Here is a 22,071-nt window from a genome sequence, read left to right as displayed (position 1 = left end):
TACATGCTTTGAAGTCTGGGAATGTTAAGAGCTAAAAACATACAAACTTATCTCCTGATGAGAAACATGAGTCGGGGGGCGGGGAGGAAGAGAGAGAAAAAGCTGCACAAATTAATGAACCGTTTTCACTTTGGACTTAATAGTTTTCAAGACTTTTTAAGAGAGAGAGAGAAAAAAAAAGATTCTTAACTAAGTGCATCTGATTCGTGGTGGACACTGTGACTTCGAAACACTCATCTGATGCTCCCCAATGTCCAGAGTGAATTCCTCCTTTTTCTGCCACAGACTGGACTAAACCGAGGGATAAATCACCTCAAAGAGACGTCTACTCCTTGCCGTCTAATAGTGGAAGTGTGGATAGGACGCACAGGCCCATAGAGAGTCATCAGTGGGTTTCACCTTCAAAATGCGTCTCCATAATCCCTGGTTCCTGACCTGGTGCTGCTAATGAGCAGGCTACATTATCCTCTCACCCTACAAATGAACTCTGCTTCAGAATAACAAAAAGCAAAACAAAACAAAAAATACCCCAATGTGGGAATCATCGCTATCACAAGCCTCTTTTCACAGTTTGTTAATAGTAATGTTGAACTCTCAAAAGTAAGGGTGGAAAAGTGTTGGCTTCCACTGAGCAGAATGGGAACAGGGTCAGAGAAAATATATATATTTGTTATTAACTTTGTTTCTGATATTTTCTCCAGTGGCTTCAAGGACTTGTGATCTTGAGGCAAAACAGATTTTAAAAAACAAAAAACTAATATGCAAGAGTCCAAATTCAGTTCATAGAGTCTATTGTAGAAAAAGAGGAAAACTGAAAAAAACAAAACAAAACAAAAAAAAACTGAAGATCAGCAAAGCAAGTTCTTGGTTCTTAATTCTTCTCAGCTTTCACCTCCTTTTTCTCAGTTTCCTTTTTGTCCTCTTCCTTCTTTCCCTCAGATGCCTTATCTTTTACTGAAAGCTCCTCCAGCTTCTCTGCCACCTTGTTTGCACTGTCAGTGTTGCCTGTGGCGAAACGATACAGGATCCATGAACATTTTCAGCAATTTTCTTGTCTTAAAATGTATTCTGATTTCTACGACTGCATAGTAAGGCCATTGTAGATTCAAAGAATAAATTTCTGCACAAAGAACTCAGAAACAAGGAAATGTCCAAGATTGAAAAGTAAAAAATTTGCTAGAAAAACCCTCCTGAAATGTTCAGATTCATCTCAGAAATTTGAGAAATTGCAAATATTTGAAAAAGTTTGATTTTTGGACATCATCAGAAATGTTTACTTTTATTTTAAATTAAAAAATTCAGTTTCTTTTCCTGGCAAATGTGCTTCTTTTCAAACTCAAATTAATGCGATTTTGTGGTGGAAAGTTGCTCCTCTTTATTATCTATTAATCTACAACGGCCCTAATACGCTGTCATACATTTCCATTGATGGAAATATGTGATGGTATTTAAAGAAAAAAAAAAAGAAAAGAAAAAAGTTGCCTCTTAACCAAAAATGAGTAGAAGTCTATTTAAAAAGAAGCCAAAATGTAGCAAAATGCAACACCAGCAGCCTTTTAGCAAAGCTAGTCACGTTACATTATGCATGTTTATGTAGCAGACAGAAAAAGTCCAAAGCTGGAATAAGCAGCAAAGGACAGAGTGTGTCTGCATTGTATTTACATTTCATAACGTTTTTATTATTTATGTCAGTTCATTTGGTAGAATTTATTTTTTGTTAGAAATAAATTCTACCAAACATCATCCAGCTAAATTAACTGAAGGTTAATGCGTAATGCTTGTTGTTTTATTCAAATGCGTCTACAACAATAACCAGCACACTGAAATGTACTAAATAGGCCAAAAAAAATCTAAAAATGAAAAAGGTTTATGTATTATGTACCTGATCCCTCTACTTGCTTTTTAACTTCCTCTTTGCATTCGTCAAACTTCACCTTGAACTTCTGAGCGTCTGTTGAAGGAAAATGCAGGTTGTCAGCTGGAGCAAACAGAAACAGCCTTCTTTAAATACTGAACACTACTCACTTTCTGCGTTTAAGAAGCGGATCGCCAGGAGTTCTGGTTTGGGACATTCGTCAGCGTAGTCTGCTAGTGTGTTCCACACCCATGCTCTGTCGCTGCCGGAGTTGGGCTTCAGCTCCATCAGCGGGCTGACTGCAGGTTACAGGAAGGTCAGACTGTTACAAAGGGAGAAGCGGCTGGATGTGCGTCTACTTGAGGACAACACCGCTTCGCAGTTTATGAGGGCTGTTGATTTAAATCGATGCGAAATGTTAGTTCAGTCCAGCAGAACCGCCTAAATGTGCTAGAACATTATTTACTTTACCTTTTCTCTCTGGCTAACAAGTAGGGGGTGAGAATTTATTGCATTATCTTGATAAATTTTGTATCACGATTATTTTTGATTTATCTTTGTCATGACAAATTCCAATTAATGGTGTTTAAAATCCCCCATTACTGGCCTTACTGTTGGGGATTGTTAGTTCTACTATTTTCTCCACTGTTTGTTCAATAAAAGCATCAATAAATATCAATATATTTGAAAACACTGCTAGCAACTTGCAGCTTGGTGATACAAATCACACTTCTTTATGCGACTGGTGTCCGAAGGAACCACATTGGAAATGGGAATGTTTCCAAGAGTGAGATCTGTGTTTGTGGGGCTCTGAATGCTGTGGCACATGGTCACAGTCACACCTAAAAAGACATTACCTTAAAAAAAAAAAAAAAAACCCTGCTAACAGTAATGACGAATTACACCAGGTTTATAGATGGTACACTGAAGTGGACGTGAGGGAGTGTGAACCAATTGCACCGTCTCTGCACCTGGCTGTTGGCTTCACGTGATATTATTTTAAAATGATGATGCCTCCTCGTGCACCTCCAAATTTTGTAACCTAACATTTTTAACACAGAAACACGGCGGGCCACTGGTGAACCACCCAACATCGCCCCTGACACCGGGCTTAGCAGGTTTTCTGGGGGAAACCCTGAATAGATCATGATGGAGTGTTGTGGCACCTGAAACATTTTTTTTTCTGTTTTAACTGGGAAATATTCCAGTGATACCAAGTTAGACAGCATTTGGGAAGCTGACTCACTCTGATGATTGGCACAGATCTTCAAAGTTCGGTCTCTCCTCATCAGGAGGCGGATCGTGCCCTTCTCTTTGTGTTTCAGCAGCTTCACGTCCCCCGTCCCCCTCTCTTTCCACTCTGGAGGGTCGTTCTCAGAGGCAAAGCGATACAGTTTGGCTCGCCTGGGTAGACAGCAACACTTTGTTTCAAAGATGCAGACACAATTGAAGTGACAGTCTGGTAAAGAGTTTTTTTTTTTTTTTGTCTTTGGAACAACTGCTTCTTTGACTTATGCTACACTTAAATATCAACCACATATTGAGAGGATATGCGTTACCTTCTGGAATCTAAACAAAACTTGGATTTTAAAATATCTAATCAACAAATTGCTGTGCATTTTCAGCCAATAAGATATAAACTGAGATGTGAAAACTTAGGTGGCAAAAACTTACATTTTAAAGAGCACCTCTTCGTCCTCTTCTAATGTTTTAACATCCTGCTCAGGAAGAGACACAATGGGCTCAAAGTGGGGATCATGATTAGTGTCCTCGGCTCCGTCTCCAGGGGTTTCATGGTCTTCCTGGTCCTTTAGGGAAAAAAGTGAAATTAGTTTCTCCAATAACAATGAAAAGAAGCGCCCTGTCTAAGCAAACCCCTATAATCTGGGGTGTGCATTATGGATTAAAATAATCTAAAACAAAGTGATTTCAGTGAAGGCACTAACGGGCGATGGTTCAATGGAGGGGGGGGGGGGATTATATGTGTAGCTTTAGCAACAGAGGGAATAGACAAAGCCTTTTGTACATGACTGCTGCTGCTGACCCCAGCTTACTGAATACCATTTGGCTTTATGTGATTAAAAAAAAAAAAAAAAAAAATTAAGGAAAATAACCTCATAACTCTTTATGAAGTACCCAAAACAAAGATTTTCAAATTATTGCAACTTTAAAAGCTGAATTTTTTTAAAAATAACATGAAGGTTTTATCCCAGCTTGAAGACACAGCTGTTGGTTTAGCTAGTGGGTAATAAATATGGAGCTAGAGATTGTTGTGATCTCATTTAAATTTGACGCCAGCCAACAAATTGCTGTTTCACTTTAATTTTCTGTCAACTTGTAAAGTTACCCGGCTTATTAAAGAGGCCTCCACCTTAGCAGGCTAACAGCTAATTGCTAAAAACCATTAGCCTATTTAGACACTCCCTATCACATCTAAGGCAAGTGGTAACTTGCATATAATGACATAAACATTAAGTGAAGTCAGACTCTCGTACAACGTTACGCCAAAATACAACAGCAAACGGAGTTTCTTTCTTCAGCGCCCAGCCATTGATGCTAACACTAGCAAGCTAACGTTAGCTACCATAATAAGCAGACAAAGGTATGTAACGCTACTGTACCCGTTATTTTTGTGCGGCACACTGACTCGGTTCAGTTAGCTGGCAAAAATAATAATATTCATATATTATAGCAAAGTGTATTCACTGCTCAATGATGCTCGTGAGTAGAGTAAGGAGGCTAACATGCTGACTGGCTGCACACTTCACAGGACTTCTTCGAGCTCGTAAACCTCAACTCTAAAGCGACATGTTAAAGAAAATCAAGCGTCTCATGTGTTGCTTAGCACTTCTTACGATTCTACATGAAACTAAATAGATTCTCCTTATGTATTATATCTGAAAAATCCTCCCAAACATATTTTCTACAGTTAAATGGCATACTTGTTGGCTTCTCTTTTTCCTTGCCCAGGTTTGTCAAATTTCCGCAACAAAATTTAACTACCATCAAAAAATTCTGGCTTTAAATTAAAGCGTATTTATTAACTAACCTAAAAAGCCTGCCCTTACCTTCGTGTCTGCCATAGTAAAGCAGATGTTAACAGATTATAGAAGTTGTGTGAGAGGTTCAAATCCCAAACTGGCCGCCCTTTGCGTTCAGCTGCTCCCACTTCCTGCTGGAGCTTCGCGCGCCGAATTCTCTGCGCATGACTGCGCGCCCAGCATGACAGCGCGCGAGGGAGCAGCCTCTTTCTCCTCAGACATAGGAAACTCTGATTTTATTTCACAAAAACATTATAGGGTGAAGGAATAATTAAAACGTCTCATCAACACTTTGCAAATAATTGACTTTACTTTCAGAAATTAAACGAATCAAAAGCTAATTGTGTGGCACGACTTAAATAAATTTTTTCTAGAAGTTGGATAATTTCTTGAGAGACTGCAGCCATTCAAAGCAGCTGTCAGTTTTGCCTTTAACAAAAAAAGAAAGAAAAGAAAATTAATTCAAATGTGTTTAAATACTCGCAGCAAACCATTTGCATTTTCTAGTTGAACCTCTAACTTCTTACCTATTCCGAGTTTGGGATTCAAACCACGTTTCACACAGTTGGATGGGAGACAAAAAGTAAAAGCCATAAAATCACTTCAATCTGAATTTTATAATTGAACTGTGTACTATGAAGTGAAGGGTGGAGCCAGGAGACTGTTGGATTCAAAAACAATACTTAAATAACTTAGCATTGTCCTAAATCTTAAAATCTTTTCTCAAATCATATTTGAGCATGTGCATTCAAGACTTTGTTTCTTGCTCCTGTTGGGGTGCTGTCAAATGAAAAGAGTAAATTATATGACACCAAATTTGGGTGCTATCCTTTGCTGTAAGGTAAAAACCCAGTAGCAATAAAGTATGAAATAAATTGAATCTAACGAGTGCTATTTTCTTTCAAAAATGATGGGAGATCTGCTCAAAATGTTGTGCTTGCCATGAAATTATTTTTTTCCCCTTGAAGCTTAGTTGTGCCGCTACTAGATTTACATCTTTAAAAGTTCCTCTTTAGTCTTGTTAAAAGTCAAATACACATGTTTTTGCAGTTCTCTTACGTCTTTCGCACAGGTCTCATTCTGCAGTCTGTCTCTATCTTTGTACGAATGCAAAAGCGACACTATCGCTTTAAGAAACTCACCGTTGACGCTGCACGTGGTCGGACCAACATGGCGACGCCCTGGTCAGCTTAGGTGGAAGAGAAATCGACGTTACATCTGGAGGTAAGGCGCGTGGAAACCATCCACTGAATATTAATGGGACTCTCTGTTGACGTTGATGCCGTTGAACATGAGCTGGGAAGTTCTGAATGTTCAGAAATGCTCTCCTCTGAACAATATGTAACTTATGTGTTTATCTAAACATTATAATCTAACTCAAGTGATGAAGATGTATTTAAGAGCCTCGGACAACCAACACTCCTTTAGAAATCCTTATATTAACATTGGGCAACTGTGAAAAACTAAAAGGTTACTGCTACATTGAAATTGGTGTGATTAATTTCATTTGCTAAAACCGATAAGCACCACTAGACTGTTTACAATGTTTGTTTTTAACTTTCATGTGCCTTATGATTGTGTTATGACAGCCAAAAGAGTGATGGCGGATCTGAGTGGTGTTGCAGCGTTAGAGGCTGCATCCTCAAAGGAGGAGAAACCTGGCGATGATCTCACTCAACTCTCCAAAACTGATGCCTCCAAGCCTGATCCTCCAGCTGAAGGCAGCGAGGCCACCTCCGACACCAACATGTACCGTTACATCAAAGAAGACCTCTTCACCTCAGAGATCTACAAAGTGGAGATCAGGAACCTGCCCAAGTTCGTCGGATTCAACGACCTGAAGAAGTTCCTGGCCAAGCACGGCCTAAACCCACACAAGATCAAGCTCTTTGGCAAGCAGACGTTCGCCTTCGTTACTTTTAAGAACGAGGAGGAGCGTGACAAGGCCATGAAGATGGTGCACGGCATGCAGTGGAAGGGCCAGGTCCTGAGCGTCAGGCTGGCCAAACCCAAAGCGGACCCCATCCTGAGGAAAAGGAAGCAAGGGGAGGAAGAGGGGCAGCCAGCGTCCAAGAGAACAGAGATGGGTGATGAGGAGGAAGAGGAGCCGCTCAGCGTTCAGATAGCCAACGCCGTGACTCCTCTGTGGAATGTGCCTTACGAGGAGCAGCTGAGGATCAAGGAGCAGGAGGTGGTGGAGATTCTGCAGAGACTGGCCAAGTAGGTGGCCCCCTTCATCTTTATCCATATCAGATGAATTGTTTATTGCGTTCATGCTCTGTACGATTCACTGCGACTGACCCATCATGTTCTGGTCTTCAGGGAGATAGGCGGCACCAACAAGGCCATGTTGCCGTGGCTCTTTGCACAGAAAGGAAAATTCAACAAAATGTGTTGCCCTCTCGAAGCAATTCGACCTTCTCCAACACAGGTATTTAACCCACATTCCAATATTTAACTATTTAAAAGACTGCGTAAGCCTAAGCTACAAACCTAGGCTTGTAGCTTAGGTTTGTAAAAGAGGATCTGTACTTCCTTCAGGTCTTTTAGAAATTAAGTGTTGGTGGTGAAATGTCTAAACCAGTTTCATTCAAAGAGTCTTGTACAATATGTAAACGTTTCTGCTCGTGTTTCTGGGTCTCGGTTAGACGGAGTACAGGAACAAGTGTGAGTTCCTCATCTCAGTGGGGGCTGACGGGGAGGATAAGACCATCGGCTTCCGCCTGGGGAAGTACAAAGGAGGCTCGTGCGCCGTGGTGGGACCCGCGGAGACATGCCACGTGTCCGCCGAGGCCAAGAGGGTGGTCCACGAGTTCCAGAAGTTTATCAGGTGCTTCCATCACTGAATACCACCAATCTCCACAGGATGCTGTCTTTTCAAATTTTCGGAAAAAATGATTGTAGGAGTTCTTATTCCAAGCTTGGAAAATGTCAGTAGCTTGTCGTTTCATGTATTTTTTCTCTCTAACTTTGGAAACAGGACTACCAAGTACTCTGTGTACAGTCCTGAGACGTACGAAGGCCACTGGAAGCAGCTAACCGTACGCACTACGAGGACCAAGCAAGCTATGGCGATCATCTTCTTCAACCCGCAGGTGAAGACATATCGTCAGTTTAGCTGCATGTCATTTACTGTTGATTTCTTCCCTTGTGAAGCCCGCTCTATATTCTCACAGAAACTTGAAGAGGAGGAGCTCAGCGCCCTGAAAAACTCCATGAAGACGTATTTTCTTGAAGGAGAGGGTAAAGAGAGTGGCATTACCTCCCTGCACTTTGTCCGAGAGGGTCAAAGGTGAGGAAGATGAGCTTGAATCAGTCCCCAGAATGATCTGGAGTTAATTACACGTTTTCGGCTTTATTTTAAGGACATCTCCCAACCTAGAGGACCTGCCCTGCGAGCTCGTGGCCGGAGAGAGCTGCATTCATGAGGAGCTGCTCGGCCTGAAGTTCAGGATATCCCCGCACTCCTTCTTTCAGGCAAGCAGGAGATACATGGCCACTTGTTAACAGAATCTCACTAGAAAAAAATTCTAATTGATCTTGTAAAAACCTCATTTAGGTTACTGTTATGGAATAATATCAATGACAGATACAGTGGTGGCCATGTTTATGGTCATGAATGGCAAATGTGTGCTAAACGCCTTAAATCCCCAGAACCAGAACCAAACACGGAGAAGCAGCGTTGAGTTTTTATGCTCCTCTAATCTGGAACAAACTTCCAGAAAACTGCAAAACTGCCGAAACAGAGTTCCTTTAAACCAAGGCAAAAACCTCCACTTTTTTAGAGTTCCCTTTGACTCATAATAACTGGAACACTGATCCAATATATTTGATGGATATATTTTGATGATGGCGTTTGACAAAATGTACTGTATTGTGTTTTCATGACGTAAAACTCTTTGATATGCCTTGTTGCTGAGATGTGCTATACAAATAAACTTGACTCAAAATAATTTATTTTATTGCAGTAGCACATCAGAGATTTTTTTTTAATTCTCCAAGCAAGTCCACAGCATGACAGATCCTCCACCGTATGCATAATGTCTTTTCCCAGATATCAGTCTCTTTTGTTTTACACAGGTATTCCTACAGACTCTGATGTTGTTTTGCTCAGTCTCATTCTAGATCCAACACATTTATGTTTGTGATGGCAGAATTAGCATCATTCTCATACTTAACAGATGTGCACAAGGCGACTGTACACATATTCATTCTTTTTGAGTATTTGTACTTGAAGATGAGTGCTGTGTGTTTCTTTTCAGGTGAACACAGGGGCTGCCGAGGTGCTGTACTCGGCCGTGGGGGAATGGGCTCAGCTCGACCAAGACAGCACGGTGCTGGACGTTTGCTGTGGGACGGGAACCATCGGCCTCTCACTCGCTAAAGTGATTTTTGTGTTTTTTACGTAATGACAACAACCATGTAGGCAGTATAAACGTCTTCAGAATAAACTGGATTATTGCTTAAATATCTAAAGTTTGTCCAGGCTATATTGAACACATCCTACTGTTGTGGAAGATATCAGCAACTGCATGTTGAAGAAAGTTCATGGAGTTTCTAACCTTTTTGTTTTCTAGAGAGTTAAAAAGGTGATCGGCATCGAGCTCTGTCAGGAAGCGGTGGAGGACGCCAAAATGAACGCCAAGCGTAACGGTACGGCAGCTGTTTCCTCACGTGGACACGAACATGAAGTCACGTTTTTATTTATTTATTTTTTTTTGCATGTGAAGATCTCAGTAATGTCGAGTTTCACTGCGGAAAAGCCGAGGACGTGTTCCCCAATATCCTGAACGCTCTGGTGTCCCCCAACGTCACTGCCATCGTGGATCCACCGAGGGCGGGCCTGCGTGAGTAGATAACCCGGAGAAATGCGAGATCCGGTTGGTTTGAAGAGCGGTGATGAGTTTGTTTGTTTTTGTTTTTTTTTTTGTAATTAACTAGACACCAAGGTCATCCTCGCCATCAGGAGAGCGGAACACCTGAAGAGGCTGGTTTACGTGGCGTGCAACGCCAAGGCGGCCATGACCAACTTTATCGAGTGAGGACTTTTAGCTTGTTTCACCCATGGGAAAAATTATTTTCCATTTTAAATAGAAGCCTCACAGGGTTTTCTGAAGTGTTTAAAATAACATACCCAAATCAAATCAGCCATTTCAAATTAAAATTAAAGCTAACACTTGGGAGACTCCATCAGAAGTGTAACTACAGCAGCTGCTTTAGTTTCAGAAAACAGATGCAACATAAAATAATTTGGATTTTTGCCAGCATTTTTCCTTTTCATTATAGAATATATGAACTTTTTAGAAATATAAATAAGGCTGCAAACTTTTAGAAACCATAGATGCAGACTTGGTAAAATGAAGCAAATTTCAAGGTTTTAGTAAAACAAAAATTACAAAACTGGGGATTTACTGTTTTTACATACTAAACTTAAACTTACTTTTAAATGTCTAAAACTGTTAGATTTTTTAAAATTCAATTCTAATAAAATAAACTGCTATATTTCACTCAAATTGAAATGTATTTTTTTTTTATCTAGTGTAAAAGAAAATGTAGTCACCTTTTACAAAAAAATAAAAAAAATTTAAAACCACCAACATATATTCTTTTTGGCACTACCAGACCTCCCTACAATGCCTTTTTGATGAAGGTTCCTGGTTGCTGGCATTTGTCCCACTGCCTTTGGGCATCTAGTCAAGAGCTTGACGTTTCCTTGGATACCAAATGTATCTTACTTTTTACAGGTTAAATCTGCTCCCGGTATTGGGTGGAGTGGGTTTTTTTCTTGGGTCACTTTGATTAGACCTTGGCATTCTTTTACCCAGCCCATGTCTAGATGGTGCTCAAACTATCATAAAAGGAAAGCATATGATTTCTCAAATTAATGGTCAATGTTTTTGTCTTCCTCAGCTTGTGCAGAGCTCCCTCCAACAGAGTTCACGGCGCCCCGTTCCGTCCGGTGCGAGCGATGGCCGTGGATCTGTTTCCACAGACCAAGCATGTGGAGATTCTTCTCCTGTTTGAAAGAGTGGACTACAACTCCCAGCAGACTTAGCATCGACCAGAAACAGATCAGCTGAACTTTAGCGCTTTCCATTTTCTAAATGTATACACACTTAACGAGCTTAGTAATTTTTTCCCTTTTTTTTTTTGGTAACAAAACAAAGTCTTGAGAGTTTTGGTTTGATACGCAGCATTTCTGGTAAAGAACTTGCACAAACTGTGTACATGAAGAATAAAGACAGTTCTCTACCTCTGTGTGGCTGAATAAACCAAAGCGCCTCTAGATGTCAGTAAAGACATTTTTATTTTGCATAACAAACATCACTGAAGTCAAGAGTTCAGGTTGCAACAGTTTCTAGGCAGCAACTTTTTCAAACATTTTATTGATACAACTCCACATAAAACCAGTATATTATTTCTCTCCTCACACCACGACTTGGGGAGTCAAGACGCGTACAGATGAGGGGGAGGGGAAGAAAAAAAACAACAAAAACACATTCTTGAAGCAATCTACACAATCACAAGAGCACTGCTGAAACATATGCCTCCTAAAATAGTTTTTTTTTTGTAGAAAAAGCACAGCAGTTTGTATTCATTTTTGCTCCAGCTCGTGCCACAGTTAAGCCTTTTTTTTTTCCTGCAACATGTAGCTTTCTAGAAAATGCATAAGACTGGATGTAAGCTTTGGTATACACTGTTCCTCCCAACTTTTACAAGGCTGCCTTCAGAGTTTATTTTTACTATATAGCTAGCATGATCTACTGTAAGGATGATGGCAAACGTACAAAGTACACACCAATTAAGACAACTCTGAAAGCCCGTCTCAACTCGAAACGTACCAAATGCCTAAGGAGTAAATGCCTTATCAAGTAAATGGGGGTTGGTCTTTCCACTTCCTGTTGAAGGGCGTTTTAGGTCCGACCTCTTTAGAGTCTAAGCCCTTCATGAAATGAATTAACTAAGGCAACGTGTAGCTGACTTTGTTTTTTTAAAATGGAAAAAAAAAAGAAAGAAAGAAAACAGTCTGAAATTAGCAGTAGTGTAGATTAAAAAGCTAATTGTTAAAGAAATGTCAAAGCTAGCGGTACTTCCAACCCTGGATCGGGTTTACTGCGACTGTAACTGTGTCCTACTCAAAACATCACGTCCCCACAAACGGTTATTCTCCGAACGACAGCATGATGAGCGAAAAGTAAAATCCAATCAGACGAGAGTGCATGGTGACGGTTTTTTCCCCAAACGGTCACTTCATGATGCATGTCATGCAAACGAACACGCCGACTTCTCAGATTGATTAACAAAAATGGTATGCTTTTTTTTAATTATTATTATTCCTCTATCCTTAAAATATACATTTTAAGGATCCATAAACTGATTTTTTTCCAATTAATTGACTGGTATAAATACGAGCATTAGTAGTCCCTTTTGAAAACTTCAAGCACTTAAAAGAAACAAAAAAAACAACAAAAAAACAAACCAAATGCGAGCACTAAAAGACTGACTTTTAAAAATAACACTGACAATAAAACCAATGTTTGGATTGGCTTTTTTTTTTTTTTAACAGTTAAAAGCATGCATTTCTCTTCTGATGTAATTCATATTCTTGTTGGTTAGGACGCATCTAGAGAGGTAGACTGTTTTTCTTTTCTTCCCCCAAATCTCTAGGCCCTGCTCAGTGCGCTCAGTCCTAACCCTCACACTCTTTCTTGCTCAACCTTTCAGACGGAGCCGTGGGAAGCGAGCGGCGGCTCCGCCGGTCTGATCAGTGTGACGCTACGCTCCTCGCCGGATGTCAAGTGATGCGTTCTGTTGTGGACGCCATGATGCGGTGTGATGTTTGACAGTGACTGGGGTTTCAGTGCCGTGGTTCGTCAGTGATTCCGAGACTTAAACGTCGACAGTGCAGAGGGGCTCGCTGCCCGGCTGGGCCGACTCCATTATGGTCATCTTGGGCTTCTTCCTGGTTTCCTCCTGATGTGGAAAGAAGAGCAAGCAACCACAACGGATGAATAAACACATTTAGAATGGGACCAACGTTATAGAATTACAGCTATATGCCTTCAAATATAGAGGTTAGGGCTGAATCGATTAATCGTGACAAATCGATTATTCAAATGATTGTTAATGAATTTAGTAATCGATTAATCGTTAACTGGCGTACACCGACTCAACAAAGGCCGCTTGCAGGAAAAAAAAAAGCATATACATCTTGCATTTTTCGTCTTAAAACATGTTTTACCCAGAATTCCACATGGCATAGTTTTAGCTTAACCTTGTTCATTTTCACTAAAAGAATCCTGTTATTGCTCTTAGGGCAAGGAAATAATTTGCTTAATAAAGGAGTTTGTTTATTTTCATTAGTTTAAAGCATTTCTAATATTACATTAAAAAGTTTAAGTGGTGAAATAAAAGATCTGCCTATTTACTTAAAAATCAGATAATAATGGATAGAATAATCCATTATTAGAATAATTACTAGCCCTGATGGAATGGGGAATAATTGTACACTGTGAGCAGAGAATAAAATGTATTCTGATAGGAATTAGTAATTCTGTCATTAACTAGGAGAATATTGGCCAAATACATTCGATTAGAACTTCTTTTTTTTTTTTTTTTTTTTTTTTTTGTTTATAGAGAAATTGTGTTTCAGAAGCTCAGAAAGGAAGCAGGCTTTGATTCATGGTCAAAATAATTGCTAATAAAAAAAATAGATTTTTAGACACATTTCAATAAATGCAACCAATATTGTGATCAATTACATAAAAAAATCCAAGGACTCCTGTACTACCACGTTTCTGCACTTTGTTTCTACATCCAGTTATGAAGCTGATCTAGAAAATATGGCCAGTTTGGAGAAAAAGGGTGTGTGTGTGTGTGTGTGTGTTCAGACTGCCTTCCTGTTGAGTCCGAGACTCAGGAACTAACAAAGCTACGATTATTTTCTTCTGCTCCGTACAGAGAAATACAGATCAGAAGAACTAAACACCAAACGTGTAGCAACACACGGGACGTCATCGACTCTCACCCGCTGAGCTGCCAGTTTCTTCATCTCCTCCTGTAGTTTGTTCAAGATGTGAAGGTTTGGCTTATTCTTTTTGGCGTACTGCTGCAGCTCTATCACGCTCTTGTCTGAACTCTCCTGAGAAAAGATTGTTTTGTGCAAATTGATGCACAGAGCCTTACGTGAGCCATGCATTCAGCTCTACACATCTGGAAAAAGTGGCAGAAACAGTGAGGCGTGCAGATCTTCACCTTTTTGACCATCTTGTTGCTTTCTCTGCCGTACATGCGCAGCAGCGAGCCCCAGTTCTTCACATGGGGGTGAAGCATCTGGAGGATCTTCTGGGACGCTAGCTGTTTGCCGACCCTCTTGTTTTTGCCTGGTTGGGAAAGAAAACCAAGAAACAAAACTATTCTTGAAAACTCTGCATGCGTGGTTCTGCAAGGTAAGGAAGGGAAAAAAAAGCCGTAGGTTGACGAGACTTAGAATTTGGTTCTACTTACACCAGCCTCGCACCGTGTGTTTCCCACACGTCATGACATATTCGCTCTTCTGGTTCTTTCCTGGGATCACCTCAAATTTAATGCTGGTGTCCCCCATTCCATGGTTTCTGAGACAAAAAAAACATTTATTTATCGAGGTCATTTTTAACTTTGCCACACACAAGTAAAAAAAAATGCTGAAAAAAACATAACAAAAAAGCAACAAAGAGATCACACTAGTACAGAAAGAGATAAATATTTACATTTCTGTCAATGGCAAGAACACAAAGTGTATACCGAGAAAGGGATAACTTATAATACTTTCACCTTTTCTTTTTATACATACAGCACCGTCAGAGTCAAAATAGCTGGATCTTTCCTGTACAATTTTTGAAAACATCTCCAAGGAATTCCAGCCAAGTCTAATCAACATAATTAAACCTTACTGCACTTGTTTAACAATTATTTCTAATATTTGTCCTGACCTTTATTAAAATAAAAACCTCTTGGCTTTGTCAGTGCTACTCTGAGCTCTACTGAATCATAACATTTTAAAGTACGCAGTGCAAGAAATATTTCATTAGTTGGATGAAAATCGGACGCAGTTACATATTGTCACCTTCCTAAATAACTTTTAGAAAGAAAGAGGTGGTGATTTCATTTACCTATTTTTTTTTTTGTCAAAAAAAAAAAAAGAGAAAAGAAAAGATTAGTCCATTATTTTTTGGAGGAAAGTGATATGAAACCTGTCAGTCACAGTGGAATACTACTGTTGGTGTTACAGAAAAAGTTCCTAATCAAGGATAAGAGCTCTTTTTAGCCGCAAGCTTTATAGCTGTTCTCGACAGTAACAGACTCCCATATAAACTGTTTTCCTCCCAGTAACCTGGAAAAAAAAATAAAAAACCCAATCTAATTTACCTTTTAAGGCACTCATGAAGAATCTGATATGGCGAAAGTAGACCTGCTTTGTTGGTCAACTCGTACACTCGTGAGTCTTCTATACTGATATGATTAAAATACTGCAGGACAGAACAGCAGAGGAGAGAAAGTTATTTCTGTGTTAACGATTCAAAGGTTCCTATAGTGGGTGCGGCGTACCTCCAGCTCGTCGCCCTCGACGGGTTTCTCCTCCGAGGTCTGCTTCACAAAGTCAGGGATGAGGATTTCCAGTGTGGCTCGGGCTGAAGAGAGTAACAAGCGAGTTCAGTTCTGTTACATGTTAGCTAGCAAAAGCCCTCGTTCCACTGTGCAATGTTAACTTGCAAACACATGGAAATGAAAAAATTAAAGAAGTTAAACAGGGGTCCATCACAGTTTCTTTTAAAAAACGAAACAAAGGAAGAAATATTTTCCAGGTTCACATTTCTATTTTGTTTCCTTGCATCTTTTAAACTCGTCTGTCGAATAAGGATTGCTAGGCTTAATACATTTTTGAACAAAATAAAAAAAAGGGAAGAAGCAGCAGCAGGTAACACTGTCTGTGTTATTAATTCCCCTGATTTCATTTGAAGTTCACCAGTTCATCCTACAAAATTAGTCCCAAAGTTGTGAAATGTCCCTTTTTATGATTCTTGAACGCACATGCACTCAGTCCGGATAAACTGTTTCAAAATAAAAGATTAAAAACATCATTTAAATATAAAAGTATTTATATTTGGGGCTGAGCATTTATTGTTTCGTTTATTGAGATAAATTTCTTATCACTGTAAGATTTTGATTCATTACTGTCACAATAAATTTCAATTGATAACATCTGAAACTGTCCGTATTATCAGATTACGGTATGTTAATCATTTTTCTCCGCTGTTCGTTCAATATACTTAATGTCAATAAACATCAATTTGAAAATATGATAAAATGCAGGTACTGTGTGCATTTTAGCAATACAATAAATATTATAGTATTTTTTTATGTGACTGGCATCTAGCAGCAGATCCATATAAAATGTGCAAAAGCTGCAAATGAAAATGTAAAATTACCAGCTTTGTTTTTGGCAAGTTTTTTACTGCTCGCAGTTCCTGTGCCGTAAGTGACTCCGTCTATAATGACCGAAGCACCAAAGGGTTCACTTGAATTCTCTGTAGGGAACAGAAACAGTCTGCTGTGAGTTTTCACACAAGTTATACAAAACAACAACACCAGAAAACTAAAAACTGAACTACTACTACTTTATTTATAAAGCATTTTAAGACAACAGCAAGTGCTGTAAAATCATTCAAAACATGGAAAAGGACAAAAGGAAAAAAAAAAAAAAGAATAGAGACGATAAAACAGAACTAAATACTTCCGTGGTGACAAGGCAATACATTTTCAGTTTGGGTATTTAGATTGAATTAGTCAAATAAATTGAGGAGACATGGTAGTGTTAGCATTAGCTCACATGTAAATCTAGGAAAATTCCACATTGGATGCTGCTAAAAGGTTCATATTACAGGTCAATAAAGCCTTCAACTTCCTCCAGTAACTTCAGTCACTATAAAACAACTTACCACAATCAAAAAAGTTGTAAACAGGCCGAACCTTCAGGACCCGCTGCATGTATTCATGCAAGATGCAAACTTCAGACTTCCCATTAGGATTGATAACAAACTCTGGGGGGGGGGGAAATATATATATATCAATATTTTCAAGGATAACTTCCTGACTGTGACAGAACCTCCAGGCGTGCGTCACGTGACTCGGGACTCGTTACCCTTCTTAGTGGGAGCGTCCTGGACCGACAGGGTGATGAGCTTCTGGTTGGCGGGAAGGATCGGCCTCTCCGACTCCGCCTGCTTCCTCTTCATGTCTCTGTTGAACTGCCGCCGCTCTGCCCAGGTGCGGAACTTCTTGACGGTGACTTGTTCGAAGTCGAAGCATTTTTCCAGGTACAGACGGAATTCTTCAAGTTCTGCGAGGGTTTTTTTTTTTTAGGAGATATCCTGTTTCATATCAAAAACAGAGACCCGTCCGCTTAACGTCCAAACTCCTTACCTACGGATTCATCCTTGCACACCTCCACCTTGGCCTTGACCTGCCCTAAGGCTCCTTGAGCCGTGTCGTACGCCTGCACCTCTTTGCTCTGCGTGCTGCTCTCGTCCACGCTCTCTCTGTCTTGGCTGCTTTCGCCGACGGTGGACGAAGGGTGTTCCTCCTGGTCCCCCGCCGACTTGTCCTCCTTCCCCGTGTCGCTGGCCTTCGCAGCAGCCTCGTTAGAGTTTACCTCCCCGTTGAGCTCCCTCTCCTCCTGGTCCTTCATTTTCTTGTAGTGTAAGCAGGGGATGCTGCTAGTCGGCGGGTCGTGTTTCTGAACGAGAAGCCATGAGAGTTCAGAAGCGTGCTTCGACACCCGGATTACATCTCGGGTTTGTAAATTAAATCTTCCAACCGAGAAGATCGCCTTCAACACGCGTAATGGCTGTGTTTCTATTGACCGTAGAAAAAAAAAAAAATTGTGCAAATTGAAGTTACCAAAATAAATCTGCTCGATGGAAACCCGGAAATTTCGACAGCGTTCTTCAGTCAAAAGTTTTTCTGTGCTAGGACGAGGTAGCGCTATTCTCTGGCTCTATGGAAATCGGCGTATTTGGATGTTACAGAACTGAACATTCGGTTTTCAATCTGATTCAACCTCCAAATTGAAACTCACGATTTAGAAAGTTGTTGTTTTCACAGAATATTCTACCCATTAAGGATGGACGTGCCGGGACACACTGCCTGTCGCCAACAGAGACCGCTCCTCCAATCAGCTTAAAGGATGGTTGGTTAGTAATAAGCTCTGGGCACCTTTGAGGAATTCCATGTTTAATTTCAGAGGCAGACGTAATTTTGTAAACTTTTTTCCTGCTATACACAGTTCTTTTTTTTTAAATGTATGAATGTATCAGTGGATGGAAATTAGCACTTTTCTAAATCCGGTATATTTTCGGTAGCATTGTATGTTCTATACGCGCCGTCTCATTTAAATCAATCGATCACTACTTGCGGAAAAGACGAAGAAGACTACAGGAAGTGGACGGAGGATGACGGTATGGCATGCTTTTTAACTAGTTACTGTGTGAACAAACTTATCCATGTGTGATTTTAATTGTTTCTCTTTTTACTGTAAATATGGCAAATTGTGCGTTTCCCTCCACCCCCCAAAAATTAACGAAATATCAACAAATTTTACGCTCATTCGTAATGGAAACGCAGCTGTTAAGACATGAGCCTTTGCTGCAGCTCACCCTGATGCTGCCCGTTCCCAGGAAGTAGGGCCTGGACCAGGTGACCACTCGGGTCTCTCTGTGCAGGTAGACTGGAATGCCTGAATTATGGAATGTCATGATCCAACCGTCGGGAAGAGGCTCGGTTGGTGGACGACCTCGACCTGTCAAACAAAAAAAAAAAAACAAAAAAACAAAACATTAATATACGGTTAATGCTGCTGTGTGCTAGATGATAAGCAGATCATGAGCTGAAGACACTTAAAAGAAATTAAACTTGTAAAAAGATCTGATACAGAAAATTAGGTTTTTATGATGCTATACTTTACTATTGTGTGTAGTACTTTTTATTTGTAGGATCGACACCTGAATGCATGTGATTTTATTTATACATACGTCATAAAAATCTTTATACAACATCTTCACAGCAGCCATTTTCTTGACAACCAGTTGCAAAAAAAAAAAAAAAAATTATATATATATATATATATATATATATATATATATATATATATATATATATATATATATATATATATACACACACACACATACATATATTTACAGCATTTGTTTGCACACCTGCTGAAGACAGAAAAAATATCTTTAAATATACCTAAAGAGAAACAATCCAGAGTCGGCACACAGCTCGAGTTATTAAAGATAAAAAACTACTGATCAGGTCTGAACATAGATGAACTCTGACCTGATCACATAAAGACAATTACAAAGTCAGCCTTCTTTGTAATTGTCTGTTTCCCCCCTCCCGTCCCCCAAAATTAGCGAAATGTCAACAAAGCTTTGCACTCATTTGTAATGGAAACACAGCTATTGTTAAGACATGAGCCTTTGTTGCAGCTCACCCTGATGCTGCAGGCGATAGCCTGAAGAACATTTTGAGTATTAAAGGATTGTCACAATAACAAATTTTGCTGGACAATAAATTGTACCAGAAGTTATTGCAATGATGATATTGTTGTTTTGAGATCATTTTTAGGTAATATGATACACTTCAATTCCAATCAACACTTAACACTGGAATGGAAGACATTTTAAATATCCAAAATAAAGAAACAATACAACAGAAACAATAAATGGAACGAATCATAAAGTCTCTGGAAACAAAATTGTCCTTCCAAAAAAAGGGACTGGTTGAGATCAAAGCACCAGACAGAAGACTTTAGTCCTCCAGTTTTCCATGCGATTAACTGATTTATTAGGACAGGCCCAGGACTAATGTCCCAACAAGATCTAGAGGAACTAATTTATGCATCTATCTTCAGTCTGATTACTGATTTACTTAATACCAGCTACAATATGACTGTTAAACATCTTTAGTACGGGTGCAAAGATAATGATATCTGTTACTGAAACATAAAAGACAGAGCCCAACAGACCAGAAACCAGTCAGAACGAGTCCACCACTCACTTTTCAGCACAGTCTTGATTTTGGTCACCATCGGCTGCACTCCCCCTTCGCCGTCTCCGTCGGACTGGTGATCGCTGTCCCCGGCATACTTGTCCTCTGCTAGGCGCATCTTTTTTGGGACTGGCATGCCCTCTTCCAGAAGAGCATCCACATCGTTATCGAAGCCCTCCTGGAAGAGGAAGCGGTTAGGATCGGCAAACGGAAACGGCTCGGAAATACAGTCAGGAATGCTTCCTCTTGGAGAAGAACAGACCAACAGACACAAAGACTCATGAGGGTGTATAAAAAAGATAACACCAAAGGACTATTATGGTGAGAAGAATTTATCTTTTTTTTTCTAACTATCTTTTAAAAGCGGTTGAACTCTAGACAACAAAAATGAGCTCAGACGTACCTCATAGGCGTAGGCCGACGCCTCGTCGTGCACCTCCTCCTGCTGAACTATGGCGTCAGATTTAAAGCCGCCCTGCTCCCCATCGCCCCGGTCCAGGAGGTTCTCGTAGTAGTCCTCCAACTCATCCAAGACGGCAAACTCTACCTTATTCTCCAGGTCTACCTCGCTGTCCTCCGACTTCCCTCCTGCTGCGTCCCCAGCTCCACTGCTACCCTCAGCGTCCTCCAGCAAGTTCATCATGTTTTCCACTTCACCATTCAGACAAGCTAAGCCATCTTCACTTCCTGCCTCCTGACCCTCACCTGTGTATAAAACCTTCCTGTCTTTGCCGCTGCTAACGTTACTGGTACTGCTGCTGCTGTTTTCAGAGAAGTTTACCCTGATCTTAACATTTCTGAGCTGCTTCAGGTCCGGCAAAAACTTGGTGACCTGAGGAGCGTGGCGGGCCGTTCTGGGGCACCTTGGGTTGGGACTGGCCTCACTGGAAAGGTGGCTACAAAAAATCAGAGAGCTCTCACTCATGCACTCCTGCGTCTTTGCTTCCCCATCCCCCGGGGTGTATGTGTGTCCATCACCACCAGAGCTAACGTCCATTACCTCTGCGTCACTGGACGTTTGCAGGGGAGGTGGTGGAGGTGCTCTGCACTGGTCTAGGCTAAAATCATCAGGTGGCTCCAAGGGGAGAGGGGGGAGAACGTCATCTGAATCCATTGTTTAAAAATAAATAAATTATTTTTACGTTTTCTTTTTGTGTGTGTGGTTAAGTTAAAACCTAAATCTAATGTTAGCTGACAACTATGAAGAAATCTTTACAAATTTCCAATGCAGAAGATCATCCCTGTATAGGCCACGTATCAGATGCTGAATATGCTAAGCTGACTACATTGCTCTTTTCATTAATGTAGACAGCCTTCAGAATCACTGTCTCAATTATTGGAAATCACAATGCATTCAGCTTATTTTGGAACAGAGGCACTGATCATTCTCCGCTGCGGACATCTAGGAGATAAAAGGGGGAAAATGACCACAGAGAATAGGTATCAGATTAAAATACATTCAGGACCTACTTTGTTGTCTGTTCGCACGGCAACTTCACAAACGGCCACCAAAATTACAAAAACGAGCAAAAGACACAAACTCGTGGAAGCCTAAAATGGAGAGTGAGCATCCCTTCAGTCTGGAGTTGCACATTAGGCCTATACGATAGCGATATTCACGATGCTAAAGAGCTAACGAGCAAACACAGACGCATGAAAACACTGCTTTCGAATCAGTAAACGGCTTAGTAAGACGCCGAGGAAGTACTCACTGAGCGATATACGAAACGAATCTCTTCACAGGGCTCCACAACCTTTTAAAATGATCTTATTTTCCAACTGCTGCCATTCGGCTCCAGCAACAGCCCCGCCATCTTGAGGGAAAACACAACGGGCAATCTTTACACGCCCCGCCCACTAGCACCGGCTTTTTGATGATTGATTGGTCGTCGGGCCAAACCCTGCCTTTTCCCGCTGTTACGTAGATTCAGGATCCAGCCAATGAACAAGTTCTTCATGTTAAACTACGGTCTCAAAATAATGTAGGTACATTCACAGCTTACAGAAGTTTTAGGTTTCACAATTGTTTATTTTTTATTATATTTAAATATTTACTCTACTGCATGGCATGATAATTTTGCT

General features: G+C 40.4%; 3 protein-coding genes across 4 annotated transcripts; 1 reads left to right on the top strand and 2 right to left on the bottom strand.

The window, feature by feature from the left end:
- Nucleotides 1–774: 774 nt before the first annotated feature.
- Nucleotides 775–5,072, bottom strand: LOC106947320 (ran-specific GTPase-activating protein). Its single transcript, XM_015032230.1, has 6 exons — nucleotides 4,924–5,072; nucleotides 3,530–3,663; nucleotides 3,102–3,259; nucleotides 2,026–2,154; nucleotides 1,883–1,951; nucleotides 775–1,005 (listed from the first exon to the last, which is right to left on the bottom strand). The coding sequence occupies exons 1-6, from the start codon at nucleotides 4,936–4,938 to the stop codon at nucleotides 872–874; spliced, it is 639 nt and encodes a 212-aa protein (XP_014887716.1). The 5' UTR covers nucleotides 4,939–5,072; the 3' UTR covers nucleotides 775–871.
- trmt2a (tRNA methyltransferase 2 homolog A) lies at nucleotides 3,842–11,148 on the top strand. Of its 2 annotated transcripts, XM_015032217.1 has the most exons (13): nucleotides 3,842–4,457; nucleotides 5,969–6,120; nucleotides 6,486–7,116; nucleotides 7,219–7,327; nucleotides 7,545–7,726; nucleotides 7,877–7,991; nucleotides 8,073–8,188; nucleotides 8,262–8,373; nucleotides 9,159–9,281; nucleotides 9,474–9,549; nucleotides 9,627–9,743; nucleotides 9,838–9,934; nucleotides 10,807–11,148. In XM_015032217.1, exons 3-13 carry the CDS (start codon nucleotides 6,497–6,499, stop codon nucleotides 10,949–10,951), a joined length of 1,812 nt encoding a protein of 603 aa, XP_014887703.1. In that variant the 5' UTR covers nucleotides 3,842–4,457; nucleotides 5,969–6,120; nucleotides 6,486–6,496; the 3' UTR covers nucleotides 10,952–11,148. The 2 variants fall into 2 exon arrangements, with proteins under 2 accessions (XP_014887703.1, XP_014887705.1); XM_015032219.1 differs by lacking the exons at nucleotides 3,842–4,457; nucleotides 5,969–6,120 and adding an exon at nucleotides 6,163–6,366.
- A 109-nt stretch (nucleotides 11,149–11,257) lies between these two features.
- Nucleotides 11,258–21,837, bottom strand: dgcr8 (DGCR8 microprocessor complex subunit). The gene is made up of 14 exons (XM_015032215.1): nucleotides 21,702–21,837; nucleotides 20,393–21,391; nucleotides 19,999–20,167; nucleotides 18,591–18,733; nucleotides 17,359–17,671; nucleotides 17,078–17,275; nucleotides 16,875–16,976; nucleotides 16,365–16,463; nucleotides 15,484–15,566; nucleotides 15,304–15,404; nucleotides 14,404–14,510; nucleotides 14,152–14,279; nucleotides 13,925–14,038; nucleotides 11,258–12,870 (listed from the first exon to the last, which is right to left on the bottom strand). Exons 2-14 carry the CDS (start codon nucleotides 21,101–21,103, stop codon nucleotides 12,787–12,789), a joined length of 2,352 nt encoding a protein of 783 aa, XP_014887701.1. The 5' UTR covers nucleotides 21,104–21,391; nucleotides 21,702–21,837; the 3' UTR covers nucleotides 11,258–12,786.
- Between the last annotated feature and the right edge of the window lie 234 nt (nucleotides 21,838–22,071).

The sequence above is a fragment of the Poecilia latipinna genome, unplaced genomic scaffold (assembly GCF_001443285.1).
Source record: "Poecilia latipinna isolate Pla-1442-1.1 unplaced genomic scaffold, P_latipinna-1.0 Scaffold234, whole genome shotgun sequence".
NCBI lineage: Eukaryota > Metazoa > Chordata > Actinopteri > Cyprinodontiformes > Poeciliidae > Poecilia > Poecilia latipinna.
This window is presented reverse-complemented; position numbering and strand designations above follow the sequence as displayed.